Raw genomic sequence first — 21,938 nt, forward strand, 5'->3', positions numbered from 1 at the left:
TTTCATGCAATAAAATAAAATCTCAAATCAATCTTACAAGGTCCTTTGTATTTATGCCCCTGCTTGCTTGTTTGCCTCAGTTCTTGCTCCTTTTCCTTCTGTCTTTATGCCCCAGATATAGTGAATTATTTAATTGTTTGAGGTTTTTTGATTATGCCATGTCTGTGCTTGACTTGGAGCCTTTGTCTATGTTGCTTCCTTGGCTGGAGAGCCTTTTTCTCTAACCTGCCTGGTTAATTTCCACAGGTCTTAGTTTCTGCATTGTCTGCTTTTTGAGGTCTACCATGACTCTTCTGGTCACATATAGGTTTTCTTCCTCTTTATTTCCTCATGGGTTTCCTCATTTTTGCAATAGCCATGTGGGGTTGAAGTTGTTTATTTCTTGTCCCCTAATTAAACACAAACCCAGTGAAGAAAAAGACTATGCCTTTTTACTGAAGTGCTGCTGTGTAATGTGCTGGATGTTGGATATTGTTATGGTCTGAATGTGTCCTCTAAAATTTAATTTAATCCCCAATGCAATACCATAAGATGTGGGCCCTTTAGCAGATGATTAGGTCATGAAGGCTGGGATTAAAGCCTTTATGAAAGGGGTTTTACACCGAGTTTGGCCCCTTTTGCCCCTTCCTTCTTTTCTACCATGTGAGGACACTGTGTTACTCCCCTCTGGAGAATGCAGCAACAAGGTGCTATCTTGGAAGCAGAGAGACCAGGCCCACACCAAATACTAAAACTGCTGGTGCCTTGATCTTGGACTTCCCAGCCTCCAGAATTGTGAGAAATAAATTTTATTGTTTATAAATTACCTAGCCTATGGCATTTTGTTAAAGTAACACAAATAAACTAAGAAAGATAACAATTAGGAAAAAGCATGAGAATTGTAGATTGTTTAGGTTTCCCTCTGCCACTGTAGGTGGGGATGAGAGTGCATCCTGCCCCTGGTGAAGTTCAAGGGGAAGAAGAGCAAATGGAATTGTGGGTGTCTTATGCTCTAAGCCTTCCGGAGAAAGACTCTTTTTTTCTTCTTGCTGATAGACTAATACTCTTGAGATAGCCAATGTAGGGTGGGGACCTAGGGCAAAGGGTTTTGTAGGAATCTGCGCTTGCACTGAAGGGGCACAAGGAGAGCTTGGGACTCAGTTGACTAGTGAAAGAGACCAGACAGAAACTTGGGGGTTAATTTCCAAACTGCTATTAAGAGTTATACGTTTGTCTAGAACATCTTTTTTCATATACATCTCATATACTTTTAATATATTGAGGGCATTAGAAATAGGTAGCTGGAAAGGATTGAGCATTTTTAGGACTGAGGGTATGGTGGTTTTAAAACATCTGAAAATCTTTTGATATTCCTCTCACCAAGGGGTGGGTCTGTGTTTCCTCCCCTTGAATCTAGGCTGATCTTCGTGATGGGTTAATTTCTAAATAATTTAATCATCTTTTAGAAGGAGTGTTTATAAAACATATGTTTTGATTTCTTAATCAATAACTCAGAATATATTTGAACTTCCTCTTAACAATTCAGGTTACCATAAACATCACTTACTTTGTCCTCTGTGACACTGCTCTGTGTTTTCTGCATGGCCATTTCTGATTTTTACAGAATGTGATTTTAAGATCTGCAATGATGTTGTTTTCCTCTCATTTTCTCTTTGAATTCTATGGGTTTTCTTTACATGACTTTTTTATCATCTTAGAATTCTCTCATAAATTTGAATAAAAGTCTTAATAAGTTTTTTAGGTAACTTCTTTTCCTCTGTGAGTTTCAACAAAGGAAACTATTTAATTTCAGTTTGAATTCAAAGCTATTTCTCCAACCTTCACATTTTGTGTCCTCCAAGTTGTTTTCTGCTTCTATTTCAGATACCAGTAAAGATGTCATCTGGCCAATTTGTGTGAAAATAGAGAATAATTCTCATCCAAACCACCAGTCTCTGGAAATAAGAAAAGCTCTGAGGGTCTCCAAAGTTACCAGAGGAAGGCTGAATTTTATGGTGATTGAGAATATTTCCAAGCTTATGAAGGAGAAGAAAAATATCATTAGTTTTTTCCAGGATAGAAGAGAGTAAAGCCTGTAACAACAAAAAAAAAGTGATACAGAGGATGGAATGATGAGACCCTTGAAATAAGCAAGGAAGGACCAGAAACTGGTAATGCTCACCCATGGAATTTCATTATGAAGCCGTGGCAAGGGCCAAGCTGACCTGGATTTGAAACCCATCTCTTCAACAATGTAGATTTTGACAACATATTTGATTTCTGTGAGCCTCTGTTTGTTATCTGCAAAAAAGGGAGACAAGAATGATTACGTTATTGGATTGTCATGAACATTAAATATGATAATGTCCAATCATTCAGCCAAGTTTCTAGCATATAGTACAGGTTCAAATATTATCTTTCTTTCCCACCAACCTCTTTTCCAGGAAAATGCAAAGCTACTCTTTAACCAGATTCTAAAATGGGGATATTTATTTTGGGAATCATTAATACCCATCTTCCTCTTTTTTCGTCCGTTGGACATATTGAAATGAATGATTAATACTTATCACTTCATGATGTACACATTGTTTTGTTTCTTGTAGCCAGAATCTGGTCCTCAACTCTAACCAAAGTAAAGGAAACTGGAAGGATACATGCTTTTTCAGTCATTAATAGAAAGTTGTCCAGGTAAGTTTCTGATGGTGTATCGGTTAGAAATAATATTTAGCTATTCATAATAAAAAACTGAAAACAGTGGCTTGAATCAATGGAAGATTTTATTTTTCTCATAATACAGCTGAAAATAATGTGGTTGCCTTTATGATACCAAAGACCCAGGTTTCTTTTATCTCTCTGCCTAACATGCCTTGGTGAATGTTGGCTGCTTCATAGTCACATGATGGCTGACTTACTGTCTGTAACCTTCGGGTATAAAGAAAGGAAGAGGTAAAGAGATAAAGGTACATCTCAGCTGATTCAGTATCTCCTTCCCTTTGAAAACTCTCACAGAAACTGCCCTATAATTTCTACTGACATCTCAATGGCTAGATCAGTGCTGTATAACAAAACTTTCTGCAATGATAGAAATGTTCTATATCTGAACTATCCAAGATGTTAGCTACTAGCCACTTATGATTGTTTAGCATTTAAAATGTCACTTGTGGAACTGACAAAATTAACTTTTAATTTTACTTAATTTTAATAAATTTAAATGTAAATAGATACATGTGTCTAGTGGCTACCATAATAAATAGCGCAGGGCTAGATTTTAATCACATCACTACTCCATCTGCAAGAAAAGCTGGAAAATGAAGGTTTGGAGCTAAGCAGGTTGCTATCCTCTACAAAATTATATTTTTCTTAGTAAGGAAAAACAAACACAAATGAATATAGGCTGGGCAAATAACAGCCTCTGCAACCAAGGGATATTTGCTTGCTAATATTCCTTAAGCCCAGAGGAGTAGAGTCCTAATGGGTTTATCATAGGCATGAAAAATGGTGTGTCTGGGAAGATATTATGTAGCTAAAAAGCAGAATCTTGGAGCTGGAGTTCAATTCAAATACTTTCTTTTTACGATGAGAAAACTGAGGCTCAGAGGGATGACTGAGAGACCTCATTAATAGAGCAAATAGGAAAATCTGCTCTGAAATAATATAGAGCTATTTAGTGGCCTTTATAACATCACTCATGATAAAATGTAAAATCTCAGAAAGAAAATGCCCTCTGCCTATGGTTTTTAAAATACAGGAAAGAAAAGCTGGAGAGATTTTGATGCCACCTATTGGTAGACAGAAGTATAAAGTGCCCTTTTGTAGCACAAATTGTTACCCGATGTCAGAGACACCACAGGTGGTATAGGGTTCCCATAAAAAGGAATGACAGACAGTGGAATATTTAATTTCTGCATCAGTTTGGAACATGTATGTTCATTTTCCCTTGACTCTTAGCATCTTAGAAGTTTTTCTTAGAGTGTTCCTTTCGGCTTTCCAGTAATATATCACACCTCAGGCATACACAGAAACACCAGAGGAAGATATATCAGTCAATTCTCAAAAATCACTTGAAATAGAAAAAAAAAAACAACCAAATTTTTGAGCTATAAATAGCCCTGGGGTGAAATCCAAGGTTCTTATATGATCCACAGCCTCAAAAATATATCCTGTTATTTACAACAGTTTCCTTGAGTAGTTCTTACAAAAGAAAAGAAAAGAAAAGAAAAGAAAACGGAAATTCAGTTTCAAAACAAAATGCTCACCCTGACTCATTCAGGGAAGGATCCAAGGTTTTTGATGCAGGGCACTGACTCTCTGCCTGTTTTTCCCCTTCATCATCTGCTCCCTTTAAAAAAATGGTATCAACTGCACTGGTAAGAATCTACATTTCTTCCCTTTTGTTCCCTGGCTTCATTCCAGCATTTCACTTGTCACACTGATGGGTGAGATGCCTTTCATACTGGCATAAGACACTGAGCGGATGCCTCCTCTTATCTTATCAAACAGAGACCCGGCGAGTGAATCTACCCAGAGCTGAAGCTTCCTTTGCAACTTGGGAACACCAGGGCCACAGTGACTTTGTGGCTTGGCTTTAGATAAATTTGACCATGGCTGTAGAACCCAGCAGCTCAGAATCCATTAAAAGGAGAGTTGGGAGGAGGTGAGTGATAGAGACAAGGGGATTTTGATGTTACAATTGTTGAGGGGACTGTGGCTGGCGGGCAACTTGCTGTGGAGGCAGTGATTGAAAACATGGATTATTCGCTGGTTACAAATCTTTATTTGTACAGATGAGCTGTTGATTTCATATAAGAGGTGGGAGTAAATTCTGCTTTATGTGCCCTGTAAAAAGCCTCTTTGAATTTACCTTCGGTGTCATGACTTGAGAAAAAATTCCAAGTTTCTGGCATAAAGCTGCACATGTTTTCTGCACACTGGCGAGCAGGCAACTGTTTGTTTCTAATTAGGGAGCTGAAGCCTGCTGGCAAAGGAAACCATATTTGTCACAAGTTGTAGCATTGTGTTTAGTTTGTGTATCTATGCTTTTAACGTGTAGGGCCAAAGATAACTATGTTGTTTTTCTTTTTCCCTATGAGCATTGACTCTATAACTTCTTCTCTATGGTCCATGTGTTCACTCATTCTTAGCTGCCCCTTTAGAGACTGCTTCAATGAACAACCCCTATCCTCCCATTAACTAATTGTGTTCCCTGGTCTGGTCATTTTAACCACCCAAATCCTGGATTTATTTTTGTAGATAAAGTGAAACTTTCTTGGGCAGGTTGTTGTAAAAATTAAATGGGATGGTAAGTAGAGTGCCTAACAGATTGCCTAGAAATAGTACATGCTCAGCACATCTTAATTCCTTTTCTCTCACCTGTAATATAAGAAGTTTATGCTGAATGGTCCCTAAGGTATTTACACTATTTTTAATTTTATAAATGTTTGTTCACTGCCTACTAGGTGGTAGACACCTTTCTAGGCATTGGGGTTATAATCATGAACAAGACAACAAAACAGACATATCACTCACCTTCATAGAAATTAAATTTTAGAGGATACAATTAACATGCAAAGAAATGCATAATGACTTTTCCTTCTTCTTCGTTCATCTTTGCAAGTTCAATCCAACGCAAACTTTGAGTTCATCTCTGAGGCTACCCCTTAACAAAACCTGGAAGTAATGTTTTTGGACTTAACATTTTCATATTTAGTAATCATACACTGGTTTTGCCTGCTTAGCATCCATCTCCTCTTTCCTGGTAGGAGGACCCTGAATATCCCTAGGAGAATTGTCCCTGTGTCTCACTCTCAGTGCGTGTAGATCAGGTGGGGTTCCATCCTGGCTCCAGGAGTGCTATAGAAGACATCACATGCTCCCAGACGTTGTGGAAGTCCCGGCCTATTCGTGTAATTCCATATCCAAAGGTCACAATGATTGACTTATGCATAACCATGTGACCCAAGTTTTTGCAATCAAAGCAAATCCAAGGATCTATGTGGTAGTTTCAGTGTACAGAGAAGCTCCCTGAGGTCCTTTCCAGGGTTCATGTTTAGTGTTATCCTATTTCAGAAAGGCTTTAGAGGTGACTGAAGGAAGAAAAATGTTATTTGTATTCTGTCAGAATGTTGTCCCTTTGTTTATCAAAGATCTTTCTGACTACTTCTACAGAACAATTAAGAGGGGATCCTGCTCCTTACCCTATTGTTTCTCTTTTTCTGGACTTTGAAATTGAGAGCTCTACAATTAGTGAAAAGATTTTGGCTGATATCACCTCCAACCTGAAGAGAGGCTTTGTTAGATATCCCCTTAATAGGGTGAGAAGGAAGACCTTCCATCCCCCCTCCATGTTAGATGTAACACACTCTATACCATCCCAATGTCAGAAAGAGACCGTCATTCACTTTACTTCATTAATTCCAAAGTCCAATTTGTGAGTCTGACAACACCAGTGTGAAGACAGAATTTAGTTGTCTAGTTTGTCTATGGTAGCAGACATAATCAGAAATAATGCCCTGTATTTGAATAAGTTCATTTGTCTGAATATGAATATGTTTGAAATAGGAAGGCCATACTTTCTCTCTAAAGTGCTTTATAACATGTGGAGGTGGTTATCCCTTACATGAGACAACATATTTTTATCTATCTTTAAGCATGGGTACTCCCTAAGTATTTCTTTATCTTAGTTGTAAGGTAGATGTATTCAGAAACGCATCATGAGACGAAGAAAATACTCTTTGTCCATTAATTTACTCATGCATTACTTACTAAAAATAATTACCAGGCTCCTGCCATATGCCAGACACTTTTGTAGACACAAGAGGATACAGAGATGAGCAACACCTTTACCATTTTTGGTGACAGTTAAGCACCCATCTAAAAAGTTGTCTTTAGTGTGTGCCAAAAAGTGTAACTCTCATTTCCCCCCCACCCCCGCCGCGATATGACCGCTCCACCCTAGAGTAGAGATGGAGACCAAGCACTTGAAGATCTAAATCCAGTGTCCCCAGGAGCCCAGTTGAGCGACAAAGCTGAGCAGAAAGCCCAGACTGTGGGCGCGGCAGGACCACGGAGAGCGCCGCCGCCAAGGCCTGGGCGGAGCCCTGAGCTCGGGTTCCCGGGGCAATGTTTGTCTCCGCCAGCAACCCCCAGGGGGCGCTCGCGCGGAGGTTTCGGAACTAGTCTCTTGCCGGGTTGCTGGGTGCATGGGTTTCGTCAGAAGGTGGAAATCTCTCTGTGAGAAGCTGCCATCTCCCCGCCACCCGCTCATCCCCGTGTCTTTCTGCCATCCTCCTTTCCTTCCTCCCTCTCTCCACTCCACTCCCTCCCTCTTTCTTCAGTACCCTCCTCTTTACTCTCTGAGTTAACTGAGAGCCGACCTGCCACCTCCAACATTTTCACCCTCTTCCCCCACCCCCATCACCGAGAATGGAGTCAGGGTTTCCGGAGAGACCAAACTCTGCTCTCAGCACCTTTCCCAGCCGCTGCTGCTAAACTGACCTCGGAGAACGAGAGGGGAAGGAGGTGCGACGCCCCTTACACCACTACGTAACTACACCACCAACCACCTCCACTTCAAAGTCGGATTTTGCATCCTGGGGGCGGGACAGACCTGGTCCCGGGCTGAATTCTCTCTCCACTCTTCGAGGTTGGCACACCCAGGTAAGGAAATGCCAACTCCTCATTCCTGTGTTCCTGGGGCGCTGCGATTGCAAAGTCTGTTGGGGCTGCTGTATAGCAAGACCAACTTTTGAGATGCACTGCTTCTCGCTCACATTTGCTTGTTTGTCATTGCTGTTGTTGTTTTAAAAAGCAGCAGCAAGCAACGTCTTTAATCTGAAGGAACTTCCATCCCCTACCTCTCGCCTTCTGACATCCACCCAACTCGCCCAGGTGGGGTGGGGCGAATGGAGTTGGGGAGAAAGACCGCGGAGGGGAGGGGACAGCAGGGCGCGGGTGAGGAGCAGGTCAGGGAAGTCCCGAAGGCGGAAGAAGGGGTACCGTTTTCAAAATCGGGGAAGGGAGTTCTGGCTGAAGTTGCAGCTTCTTCTCTGACAGTGAGAAAGCTGTGGGACATTGTAGTCCCTTCCAATGGCTTGACCTGGCTGCGGTTGGATTCAACCTCTCAACCTCCTCCCCCACACTTCTTACAATGAGGTTCTAATAATATTTAGTTGCCTCTGGGACTCTCAGTGTTAAAAACTAATGAATAGGCTTGCAAGTGCTTTGATTCAACCCAGTCCTTCAGCGCTTCCTCCGCTGTTGAACAAAATAGCCAGAGGGAAAGGGGGATGGGACCAGAGGGACCACTGAAACCAACCCACAGCTGAGTAAGTTCACGACCCCGCGTGGTATCACAGACACACGAGAACTGTTAGGGCTGAATCCAGTGGAGACAATTAGGAGGTGGTCCACGCCAAGTCAAGTGAGTGCTGATTATCATCCGGTGAGGAGCTGGCTAAACCCTGATGAAAAATGTTCCTCCTTTATCTTGGAGTAGGTTGGCTTTAAGACCCTATTTCCCATTCTATGTTCCAAATCTGACCGCGCCCCCGGGGCGCCCCAGGGCGCTTTGGCGGACTGGCTTTCAGCCCCAGAACCTGCCAGGCTCCAGCGAAAATTCACAGGCGGCAGAGATGATCCAAGGGGCGCAAACTTATGAAGGACTTGATGTGGGGGGTTGGGAAGTGGAGGGGCGAAAGGTGAGCAGAGTAAAGAGAGGGCGGGCTGGGGAAGGGAGAGTGCTCTGGGAAGCTTTGCAAGAGAAACATCTGAGAACCTCTCCCTCCCTCTCCACACACACACACACACACACACACACTCTCTCGCTCTCTCTCACAGGATTTCAGTGACTTGTGGGAAAAGGTGCCTCAGCACCTTTACATCCTGTATTCAAAACTATGCAAAACCAACTCTTCATCCTCTTGCTGCTTTGCCAGGGATTTTAAAAGCACTGTTACGGTTTTTCCTGGCTCACCTGATTTTGTTTCCTGAACAGCCGTTTTGAGCCGTCCAAAGTACTTTAATGTGTTCTCTTTAAATGAAGCTAAACCCTGCGCGCGCGCGCACACACACACACACACAACTACCTTAACTTCAAATAAAGTGTTCTTTTCTCCCTACCCTTCTATTCCCTTAACAATCCCTATTCTCAAAGGCCTTTGTGTTTTATTTTCTGCTTTATATCAAAACAAAAAAAGAAACACCCACTTTCCTATGACATAGGTGTTTTGAATCCATGCCAATTTTTGTAGTTAGTATCCACTGGTAAAACCACATAGCATATCCTCCCAAAAGCCAAAGGCAAGCAAAAACTTAATTTGATGCCCTTCAAGTTTAGGAAGGTCCCATTTCTTTTTATTAACCAAAAGATAAGATGAAGCTCAGCATGGCTATGGCTGGATTAGATAACTTCTGATATTTTCATATCCCTTACTGAGCTGCTGCTTCTAGGCTGAACTCATTTTATTCCCATTTTTAAAGAGAGACTGACAAAGTCACTCTGGCAGGTCAAGACTCAGAGTTAGTCAAAGGTTCTCACATGTAGAGAGGTGCATAAAATAGAGGGAGGGTTGGAAAATGCAGTCAGAACACCTGTGTTAATAGTGCCTACTAATAAAGGCCAACATTTTCTCAATTATTTCTCGTGGGAAGATTCTTATGGTTTTAGAGAATCAAACTCAAAACACATCAGAATGAGGTGATTTTTCCATTAACATTACATAAAAGGATATATTGGTCTATAGCAATAGTAGATGTTTAATCCTGGGCAGTTTTGTAGGATTGTGTGAGAAGAGATTGCCTGTAATGGAACCAAACCTCTACTTATGCGTTAACAAGTAAAAACTCCCATGGTCATCAAACTTATGCCTTTCTTGTGAGTGGTCAGCCTTGTTTTTATTCTCCCGGACACAGGCCCAGCATATTTGACTGGGAGAAGGCACAGATAGGGTACAGTGACTTCCCAGTGTGAGATAGTTGCTTTACTAGAATTTCTTTGAAAATAGTTGCTCTGAGTTGTTTCTTAACTGTAAAAAGAAATTAAAAGACTTCCTGTTTATCTCCAGGTCTCCAGTAGCAACATGACATTTTGCTTGAATTATTGGTTTGTCTTAAGGGGCCCCTGGTTTTAGAGGTTTTAATTAAAAGGTGTTTGTTCTAAAGTATATCTTAATCTGTTTGTGTATTTCTAATTAAAAATACCTCATTTCAGTTAGTAGGAAGTAAAGATGTTATCTGTTTATAGAGAAGTTTTATGTAATATTCAAAAAAATAGAAAAAGGCTTTGATTCTTTTAAATAATTAGATGATTTGAGCCCATTATTATGACTTAAAGCCTTGAGATTATACTGACTATAGGAAACAATCACAGACCAAAAAATGGGTGAATGATGGAATCTTTATTCTCATATGCATTTGAATGTTTTGGAATTAATACTGAACACATTTATAAGATTTGCACCATGCTTTCTTCTGACTTCACTTTGAAAATTCTTTGAACTGTAACACCATAGACCATTATGTTACCTTTATCCACATAAAGAAAGGATCTTTTCATTTAGAGACAAACTTATTGAAGATGAGCAGTCAGTGTTGTGTGTAATCAGTGCCGTCCATTTTCAGAGTGGGCTGAATCCAGAACAAAGAATGATGATATCAACTTGGCTAATTGGGTAAAAGTCTCTACACTAGTTGGGAAAAATCACTTCATGCATCTTTGTATTTTTAAATCAGTGATGTGCAAGAAGATCTGTATTCCATGCACTTTAAAGAGAGAAAGAGCTAAATTTGTGTTCCATATTTGATCTTTTCATTTTTGTCTTGTTAATATTTTAAAAGAAAAACAAAAACCCCTGCAGATCCATGCAGTAACCCAAAGTCATATTTCCTTGGCAACAGTAGCCAGTATACTAGATTCACAAAACATCAAAATAGAAAAATTTAAATGCATTCAAAATAAAATGTCACATAGTTCAAGACCATTCTTTGGTGCATTAAAACTGATCTTCCAACATGTAATAATAGAGTTGCCTTTCTCCTGACTGAATGTAGATGGCAAAGAATATATTACTGATTTTAATTCTTTTTAAGATATCTCCAAAATCTTATAATATTTTATTTTGAAGGAAGCATATTACGATAATAATTTAGGTTGGGGTTACACTCCATTTTTTGGATAAAGTATTTATGTGAAGGTTGATGGTAAATCCAAAAATCAAGCACAATAAATGGGTTAGGTAAGATGCATTATCTTTTCTATGTCGTTTGAAATAGACAGTCTATAGTAAGGCCTCAATTAGTGTTAAACTCAAGCAGTGAGTATCTCCTAAACTTGTGACTGCATGATAAAAACATAGCAGTGCCAACATATACTTTCAGGGTTCTTTTTTCTGTACTAGAAACTGCAGTTATGTGGGAGCTTTCTGTTTGCTGTATGAACTACTAAATATATGTGATATATTGTATATATTTTCTCCTAAATCGGCATATCCTGGGACATCCTTTATTTGTCTGCTGTATTCTTTGGAAACCCTCTTGAGATCCATCAGCTTTTAGCTCAGAAAATATTGAGGGTTGGAAGGCACGTCTTGAAAATAAAGTGATAAGGATGCCTTCTTTGGGAAACTTTATTCCAGTAATATTATTTTAGTCATAGGGCTGGAAGGGGAGCCCATTTAAGCTGATCTGTGATGGACTCATCTCTAAACTATGAACAGCAACTTTCAACAGTGCAATATTTATCCAATAAATGTGATTGAAATTGTACAAAGTCATTGTCTGCAGCCATCTCTGTGAATGTGCATGTTCTATGACTCTCAGAACTGGAAGAGAGCTTGGGGATCATCTATTGACTCTAGCAATTTAATTTGACAGATGTGGAAGCTAAAGCTCAAATAAGTGGCTTCTCAAAATCAGGAGACTCATTCAACAACCCTTCTGATTACTCACCTCATAAAGAAACTCAAGTTCCCTGGAGATAGTTACAGCGGTGGCGCCAATCTCTGGCACCATGTGCACTGCTGATCTTTATTAAGTATGAGTTAGGGATGATTGCGGGGGTGTCTCCCACCTCCATTAGAGTGTTAGGAGGAGTAGGCTTGGGACTTATTACATTGCTGTCTCTTGGAGTCAGTGCAATATTTACCCAATAAATGTGATTGAATTTGTACAAAGTCATTGTCTGCAGCCATCTCTGTTAATGTGCATGTTCTGTAAAAAATTGCTCATGCATAGACTTAGCTTTCTATTTTAAATGTCACAACTGAGTCGATAAAGTAAACAAAGAGATTTTATGAGTGTTTATAGTTCCAGGAACACACAGGGGAATCCTTTATTCTGTTTTAAATAAAACTTCATTCAAAAAGAACAAACTTTCTTAAATGTTGCTTTTACATCTTTGGCTCAGATTACAGTATTTCTAACTTTGTTTTCCTTATTAGGAAACTAGAGAAATTTCTCCTTGGAAATGTCAGGGGGAAAATACAGTATTTCGGATTAACTCTAGAAACCTCAGGTTTAAGATTTATTGACCAGAAGACTTCTTTCTTATCCAAAATATCCAAAACCTCTGTAGGGCAATTCATTGCACCTTGAGATGGAGGAGCAGCAAAATCAGGCTGGCAGGGGTCCAGGGCAGGGCAAGCCCTAGGAGCTGATGAGTCTAGAAGGATGAATTAGAGGGAGCTGGCATTAGAATGGACAATCGCTAGAGGGCGCCAGAGCACCGGCGGAGTCCACCTCCGGGACCCATAAGCAGGGCTTCTAGGATAAGGAACGGAGTTTGACGCAACCCCAAGACGTGGCCTGGGGGTATTGGTTTTCCCAGGTGCATCTGACCCTCCCGCCTGGATTGCCTCGCTGCAGAGAGGGGCCAAAAGGTTTTGCCCTGAGCATCTGGTGGTCTCTTCCGGTGCCTGGTTAGCCTGCTCCGTGACTGGGCAGTCTGACTGCTCTCAAAACTCCTCGTGACAGGCCTTTTTGGGGTCTGATTGCCCTTTGCTTCCTTACATTTGGACCTGTTATCAGAAGAACTCTGAATCCAGAAATACCTGGTTTAAATCTGGGCTACAGTTTTCAAGATACAGGTATTTGGGTGAATCACTTAACCGAAGTATTAGGATCTGGAAAATGGGGCTAGTAATTGTTGTAAATGTGAGGTGTTTAGAAGCGTCTGACATTTTAGTGGATAGATAAATGCTACTTCCTGTGCCCATTCTCTTGGGAGTTCTCCCCAAACTTCATCCTTTTCTTTTTTAAATAATAATAATATCTTTTACTTAACACAATATTTAAAAAATCAACATGTAATCAATATAGAGATTATTGAGATATTTTACATTCTTCTTTTCTAGTACTAAATTTTTGAAATCTAGCGTGTATTTTTATACTTATAGCACATTTTAATTGAGATTTGCCACATTTTAAGTGCTTAATGCTCCTATGTGGCTAGTGGCTACCTTACTGAAACAGTGCAGATCTGTAAGAAGAGAAAAATTACTTTCACCATTTTTCCTTTTTGTTAAAGGTTAGCAATAATATATACAATGCCTGGCATACAATAGGAGCTTAACACGGGTTCACTGTGATTATTATTTGCTATCACCATTTTATTTTTAAATGGGCCTCTTCCCCCATCTCTTATCCCTTTCCCCATCTCTTACCCCTCCCTGCTCAGCAGAAGAGTCTCATTCATCTATCTGTTGAATAATAATTGGTCACAGCATTTATGTCAAAAGCTGTGGGAGGTACTGGGGATAAACATAAAAACTTGAGGGGCAGGCAGACTGGTGAAAAGAAACATTGAAACTGTGGTGTTAAGTGTGAGGAGAAAGATGAATAAATGATGCTGGGTAAGAGATAAAGGAGACATTTGGTTTGTCTCAAAGGGCCTGGGCCTTTGTAAGTCCTGTTACACTAAGGTGATTTTCCTCTCCCTGTATTTCAAGGAAGCAGGTGGACAGAAGGTAATTTTGAGGGAGAAGTGGAAGGGTGGCGTCTCATTCAGCAGGCAATTTGGTTTATATATACTCTTTTTTTTTTTTTTTTTGAGACGGAGTCTCGCTCTGTCGCCCAGGCTGGAGTGCAGTGGCGGGATCTTGGCTCACTGCAAGCTCCGCCTCCCGCGTTTACGACATTCTCCTGCCTCAGCCTCCCCAGTAGCTGGGACTACAGGCGCCCGCCACCTCGCCCGGCTAGTTTTTTGTATTTTTTAGTAGAGACGGGGTTGGTTTATATATATTCTTAACAGTGCTAATAGAGATTCTCAAATCTAATCAACCGGCACCATGCCCATGTATGTGGTAATTTCATCAATATCATGAAATAAATGCCTAAATAATTGACTTAATTCGTTTAAACAGAAAATGATTTGGAAGAAAATGTAGTAGAAACATAACCAAGAAACTACCATTAAATGATGGGCTTGAAACAATCTAAATAAGAGCTCTGTTTTAAAAATATTGAAAGGTGTGTTTCACACAAATATCCACAAAAATGAAAAATAATAAGGGCAATAGAATGGCCAAAAACAATGCTTTATCATTATCATTAAAGACAGAGAAGGCTTTTAATATGTTAGCAGCCACAAGCGTCGCAAGATGACTGAGGTGATGTCTTTGTTATCTTTGGAGCAGTTGATTCAACAGGTAACTTAGAGACATAAATCTCAGTGTCAAAATGGAAAACACAAGGAGTTTTGCACCCAACATTGTGCTAATGTGAAACCAGGGGTGGATACCTTTGATCATGTGTGTTAACGTTATCTGGCCAGGTAGACTGCAGAGCTCCTGAGAAGCCATGGTCAGATTTCTTTTGCTCGGTGCCATTTATGTCCTGTGACTTGACTGATGGCGAATCATGTTGGAGAAAAGGTGTGATAAGAGGAAAAGAGTGGAAATAGTTGATTTTTTGGAAACTAATAACACTCATGATAGCTCCTAACCTGATTTAATTTTAAAAAGATGGGAAAATAAATGCCTCTTATGGAATAAGAGAATGTGAGAACTTGGCAATCCCATAAAATTATGCATGCCCCTCCCATTTTCCGGATAAGAACAAAGAGACTCAGCAAGGTGAAGTGACTTACTCAAGCTCGTTGGTGGCCGAGGTACAGCAGTGAGAATAAAGGCTTCCTCACTCCTGGTCCTGTGTTCCTCTCTGGCCCATGCCACACCACACTCCCCTTTCCTCTCCACTTCATGCTTCAAGGGGTCAGGACCCTCTCTGTCTTGCTCACAACTGAACCCCAAACAGGGCTAGGTACCTAGCAGTTGCTCAAAAACTTTTGATTGATTGAATGAACTAAGCTGTTTCTTTCTTCCTCACGCCTATCAGGAAATGTGCCAAGAAATCACTGGGTTGCAATGCAGTTTGATAAAGACAAATATTTGTTAAGTTTTGTTGTGATAAGGGCTTAAACTTTAAAAGTAAATATACTTAGTTTGAACACTAGCTCTGACACTTAATAGCTGTTTTGCTTTGGGGAAATTACTAAACCTCTTTGTCTTATTTCCTCATTTGTAAAAAAAAAAAATGGAGATTAAACCATATATATAAGGTAGAAGATAGGCCTTGACTCATCATATGTATGCACTAAATATTTTGTTCCTACTTTCCCAACCTTGCTCTCCATCCTTCCTGAGAAGATTTAAAGTGAGATATAGCACTTTTTTAAAAAAGTAATTTTAATTTATTTTAGATAATATGCATTTATCTTGCAGAAAAATAAAATTATTTAATTATATAAATATAAATACACAGGTCACTAAGAGTATATATTCTGTGGATTAGATATTATTAGTACTGTTTTATAAATAATTTGGTCAATGTCAAAGCACTGGCAACTTGGGAGGAAGAGGAACCAAATTTAGGGTATCCCTATTCCAATTCCAAGACCAGGGCACATTTATCCAGTCCATGCTTCATATGATCTTTGTTTCTTGGGCTTGGATTCTCCAAGTTGAAGTTAATTTTCTTTATCATATCCTCTTATGGCCTGGCTATGCTTCAGCCCCTGCATTGTGTTCCTTGTTAAATGGTTATTCATAGATATGACCATGTCTGTAGCATGTTGCAAGCTTTTCCAAGTAGCAGCTGTGTATCACACTTCTTGATATGACTCCAGAGAACCTAGAACTTTTTTGGCCCATAGGATACTCCCTCTGTCACTCTGGGTGCATCTCCATTCCTGCAAATATCCTGCATCCAGGCAAAGCATGCTTTTAACTTACTCAAAATCTATTCTACACCTGCTCTCATTTATTAAAAATATTCTTATTATATTTTGATTATTGACTCTTTATCATATAATCCAAATTAATATATGAAGTTATATAGACATATTACCACTGCACATAGTTGTATCTGTACTACAACATATATTGTACTTCATGAAAAATTTGTAAGATTTTCTCAAGGATTATTTTGACTATGTGTGTGTTGTAGTTTATGCATTAACTTTAAATCATAGTCCTCACCTCAAATGTGCTCCATTATATTTGCAAGACTATTATATGCGTTGTATATAGGTAGGTAAGATTGTTTATTGGCGAATGGCGTAAATTTTAAGTCAGGAATTCCTAGGTTTGAATTTCAGCCCTGCTTAACCTGTTGAAGCTCAGTTTTCACAGATATAAAATGAGAATAATGATTGTGTCTATGTGGTAGGCTGCTTGTGAAGCTTGCTGTCACTTGGAAATTACTGAAATTGCAACCTTTATTTGCTGGTGGCATCTCTCACCAACTAGAGGCTTATTAGTAATTAATCACCCTAATGGTAGTGGTTTGCTATGTTGCAGGGGAACTGTGAAAATTAGAAGTGTGTTTATGAAGGTACGGTAGATATCAACAACAAAATGTATGCTTTTCATAGCTACTGAATCATTTACCCTTCTCCCTTTTCTCCCCTCCTCTCTCTCTGTTCCTACTCACAAATTTTATGCCCAGCCACAAAAGGTGACTCAAGGGTTATGCTGGAGTTTCTCTAAGATAAAACTTCCTCTGTTTCTGATGGTTCCAGCTTCATTTCAAATGAAAGGTATGTTTAGTACTGGCCCCAGGAACACAACCAGAATACAAAATCAATCATTCCACCCTACAAGACTAGCAGCAGAAATTTATTGTATTTGACTTTGTTTCCCCTGCCCTTGTCCCAAAAGGATCTTAGGTTGCCAGCATCAGACAACGTATTGGGTATCTCTCTGTTATGAAAGTCTAAAATGTTACTGGCATAAAATACTATCTTCAAGCCATGGTTCTCAAACTTGAGGATGAATCAGAATCTCAGAATCTCCTGGAGGGCTCGTTAAAACCCAGAGTGATGGGCCCTTCCTGTGGAATTTCTTACTCAGTGGGTCTAGGGTAGGAGTTAAATAATTTGATTTCTAACAACTTCTAAAGGTGATACTGATGCTACTAGTTTGGACACCACACTTTGGGAACCAATGCCTTAAATATTTACCTTATATAGACAAGCCATGAATTTTCTCTCTGTGGTATCACTGAGAACAGCATTAGTGGTAAAGAAAGGGATCTGGCATTTACTGAGCACCTATGACATTTGCCATCTGCCAGGTACCTTACGGGGCACTTTATACACATTATTCTATTTAAGCCTCACAGCCACCCTGTCAATCAGTTTATGATTATTTATTGAAACCTTATCATGCATCATGTAATGTGCTGTGATAGGCTTTGGTAATGTGGGATGAACAAAACAGACATAATCCTGACCTTCTGGATATTATGTTTCAGCAAGGAAGACATGCTTGAGCAAATAATTACAAGGGTGATTAGCCTGATGTATAAAAAATGGAAGACTAGAGAGGCCAAGTAAATTGGCTGTGATTACACAGCAAGTGGGAGACAGAGGAGACAAATAAAACCCTTAAAAACCATTTTGCTCCAAAATGTAGAGTCCTTCCACTAAAATGCAGGTGCTCAGACTTTTGATCCACAGGGTGCTTTACACTCTTAATAATTATTGAAGACCCCAGGGCTGGGCGCGATGGCTCACACCTGTAATGCTAACACTTTGGGAGGTCAAAGTGGGCAGATCACTTGAGGTCAGGAGTTTGAGACCAGCCTGGCAAACGTGAAACCCCATCTCTACTAAAAATACAAAATTAGCCCAGCGTGATGGTGTGCGCCTGTAATTCCAGCTACTCGGGTGGCTGAGGCAGGAGAATCTCTTGAAGCTAGGAGGCAGAGGTTGCAGTGAGCTGAGATCACACTGCAGCACTCCAGCCTGGGCAACAGAGCAAGACTGTGTCTCAAAAACAAACAAACAAAAAAACTGAAGACCCCAAAGAGCTTTTGTTCATGTGTATTAAATCTATCAATATTTAGAAATTAAAGCAAAGCAGTTTACCCTTTAAGAACTGCTGTACCAGACCCATGCTGCAAATAGTAACATCTTTTCTAGACTCTGAACCTGAATATGTTTTGATAATTTTTGTAGCCATCAAAGATGAGAAACTTCTCATCTCCTCCTAAACATTTTTTTTTTTAAATCCAAGGGCTTCTTTTAAGCTTTAGCCTGTATGTCTTGTGATGGTGACTAGCTAAATAAAAGGCTGATCTGCTTTGGAACTGTCTTTTGAAATATTTAAATCTTTATTTATTTTTAAAAGCAACAATTAAAGTATCAATCACGGCCCAAACTAAGATGTAGTGGCTTTATTATCCCTTGAAGGATGAAGCTGAAGGCATTTTGGAAGATAACAGCTCATAAAAGTTTGTGAGCAGCATTGTGTTTGAGTTCCTCTGGTACACTGCACTGTAAGGGAAGCCCCAGAAAGCAGGCTGAGGGATCACTTCTGCTGCCTCGTTAAAGCAAGAGAAAAAAGATGAACAATTGGACTCAAGTGCTTGAGGCTTTTATATGATGTTGGCAGCTGAATCATGGGTTAACGATGGAAATACTGCCCTTTCCCCTCATTTTAATTAGTTATCTAATGGGAATGAGAAGTTCTATAGATATTTTCTCTTGGTGTGTAATGGTCCGTGGTTGCTCAGACACTTTGATGCTCTGGCTGACTCTGAATGCTTTATAGCATCATTAAGTTTAACTGAGTAAAATCAACTGAATCGGAGCTGATCTAACTCAATGTGGTTCTCAATCGGTGATCAATGAACTCGGATTTCCTTTTATTTTCATGGAAACAAGTGAATGAAGGGGGCTGCTGCAGTGAGGTTAGAGTGATTATTTGGATGTAGTAGATCCTTGGATAAGAAGTTAGAAAACAGGGAATCAAACAGTTATCTGACTGTTTGATCTTTTTGACACCAAACATCTAGATCACTGGTTTGCTGAACAACTTTTAAAATTTTTATCCAGATGTCTGATATCAGGCACAACTCACCACCAAACAAGTCAAAAAAGTGCAGATGATCGTTTGGCATTTTAGTAGAAGCTGAAATTCACTGTGAAGGATCTCTGCCAGCTGATCTCAGGCAGCTTGGATTTTTTTTTTTTTTTTTTTTTTTTATAGCATCTTTGAGTACAGGAAATACATTTCTGGAGAGAAGCACTTGCAGGAAGATCCAAGCATCAGTGATTGTACTGGCAAGTTGTGCCTGTTTTTTGTTTTTGTTTTTTTTTAATGTCACATCAGGTAGGAATCTGTGCTGTCCCATGAGGGGTCACCTCCTGGGAACTCTTTGACCTGAGTTTCTTATTCTTTATAAAGTTGTGAGTTACTTGTCAAGAATTCTCAAATTTTGACTCAATGGTCCCATGTGAACAATACATATTCTCACTCTAAATGATGATGAACCCTGTTGGTTTCGCAGATTGCCAGGGCTCTTTTAAGAACTCCTTTACTCTAAAGCAGGCACAAACAGGGAATATAGGTGGTCCTCCTTGTTCCTTACTTACCTACCCCTGCCCAGGGAATGAATGGGCTCAGGGAAGACCAGACCTGCCTTCTGATCCTACATGTCCATGTCTGCCCTGTATTTGACTTGCCAGCCAAGCTAAGCAGTCTGGAAATAGACTTGCTGTCCTCAGCAGAAATGGTTGACAACTATTTTCTATGGGGTGGAATAATAGGGGCCTGCCTAAACCCACGGGAACATCATCTTCCCTATGCTGGGGAGAAGAGATAATATCCAATTTGGGAGGCCTGGTGCTTGGTTACTTAGATCGAAACTTCTATTCCACTTTGCTTGGATGATCAGAAACAGTTCTATTTGTGATTCCGATTCCCTTCCTGTGTTTTATGAAACTTCCAATAGCTGGTAACAAAGTTTACTTCCTAAGCTCCTTGTTCTGTGATTCCTGTCCTTTATACATACATTTTTAACTTCTGTGAATGGGGAGGTTTGAGGTAAAATAAGATCTGATTAAGAGAAACTTGTAATCTGCAGCCCAAAAAAGGTCATTGTCAAATGAGATCCAGTAGAGTAGGGATCAGCAATCTGTAGCACATGTATCAACTGCAGTATGCACACTTTTTTTCATAAAGTTTTGTAGAAATACTGTCATACCTGTTATTGCACATAGCTTCTTTGACCCTATAATGTCAGAGCTGAATAGTTGAAACAGCGACCATATGATGTGCACTGCCTGCTATCTGATTCTTGATAGAAAAAGTTGGCCAACCCCTACATTTGGAGCATATTTTTATTTGACCATCTCCAGGAACCTATATAGGAAACACATATAGGTTTCAAAAAATCCAAGGGATTATTATTCTGAAATATGAACTATGGGCCAAATAGCTATGTAGTAGAACTTTGTTGCTATGTATCGTGAGGATCTTGCACATAGTAGGTACTTGTGCTGTGAATGATTATATATTTCTAGATGAATGACTTATGGTGTGGGTTCCACTTACCCATTTATAAAATCAAAGTATTTTGTTTAATCTCTAAGGATCCTTCTTGCATGACCATTCTACATAATATTAGCGAGAGAGGTGATGAGGCAAACGTAAACGCCTTTGATTCTCTGCATCCCAGTGTGCCAACGTGACAGCCACAGTCTCTTGAATCACCATCAGTCAGATTCATTTAGCATCAGCTGGAATTATTAGGCAGGTACAAAAAACATGACCATCTGCTGTCACAGTGCTATCAAGAATCTTACCTGGAGAGAAACAAGGGGATTTAAGAGTTGAGAGCATCAAAGTTATGCTTCGTGCTTGTTCTGAGTTGGCTTATGGAGGTGGAGTTGAAGAACATACTGTTTATTGTTTGTGTTCAGCAGCGTTTGAGATTTCCTCACGTGTGGGTGCAATCTTGGGCATGTTCCAGGTGTGCAGGGCTAGGGTTAAACAGCATCCTGTGATGAGCTGCTGTGAGTGCCTTCACTCATGTACCAAAATCATAGGTGAAAATCACACTTCCACTGGTTTCCAGAATTATCTTTAGGGAGCTGGAGAGCTATGGATGAATTGCTTGGTGGGGCCGAGATGATGGTGATCACCTAGCTCTTATTGTCCTCCTTGCATCCCCCAGGGAAAAAAAAAATGTAAACCATGTGATCCTGAAAGAAATGTTCATGCTCTGTGATATGAGTAGGGTAGCTGACTCCCAATTCAAAGCATATACTATGCCACCCTGCAGGAACCAGAGTTCCCACAGCCCCCCTTTTCTGAGAAGACAGCTAGGGTTTCTGTCCGCTGTCACAGATTTGACCCCATGGTCACAGATTTGACCATGGGGTTATCATTTACTAATTTAGACATTTTGGAGGGAGGCACGCTGGCTCTGCTGAGGTGTGAGCAGAGCCCCAGCCTCAGCCTCCACATCAGAATCCCAGGCTGCACCCAGAGTTTTCCTCTCAGGCACTCCAGCCTTCGGAGTGCTGGGATTCAGATGGAGCAGCCCTGCCTGCCTCCCATCTGTGGTAAGTAACTTACTCTCTATGGCAGGATGGGATGGCTGAGAGCAGGCAGGCAGTGAACAACCTGGGGCTGAGGAGGAGGAATGTCCTTCACAAACTCTTGGCTCCCATGTGCAGG

General features: G+C 40.1%; 1 protein-coding gene across 3 annotated transcripts in view; it reads left to right on the top strand.

Annotated features, from left to right (window-relative positions):
- Positions 1 to 1,863: 1,863 nt before the first annotated feature.
- The window catches only part of CPNE4 (copine 4), a 513,456-nt gene continuing 493,381 nt past the window's right edge, over positions 1,864 to 21,938 (top strand). Inside the window, exons 1-3 of one of the 3 annotated variants that reach the window (XM_025377527.1) lie at positions 1,864 to 2,667; positions 4,480 to 4,633; positions 6,758 to 7,635. Coding sequence is in view for 2 of the 3 variants with exons in the window: in XM_025377525.1 (XP_025233310.1) it covers positions 4,581 to 4,633 (53 nt within the window). In the remaining variant the exon portion in view is untranslated. Of the gene's footprint in view, positions 2,668 to 4,262; positions 4,347 to 4,479; positions 4,634 to 6,757; positions 7,636 to 21,938 lie in introns of those variants that run through there. The other 2 variants (XM_025377525.1, XM_025377526.1) reach the window with 2 other exon arrangements.

Source organism: Theropithecus gelada, chromosome 2, assembly GCF_003255815.1.
Source record: "Theropithecus gelada isolate Dixy chromosome 2, Tgel_1.0, whole genome shotgun sequence".
Lineage (NCBI taxonomy): Eukaryota > Metazoa > Chordata > Mammalia > Primates > Cercopithecidae > Theropithecus > Theropithecus gelada.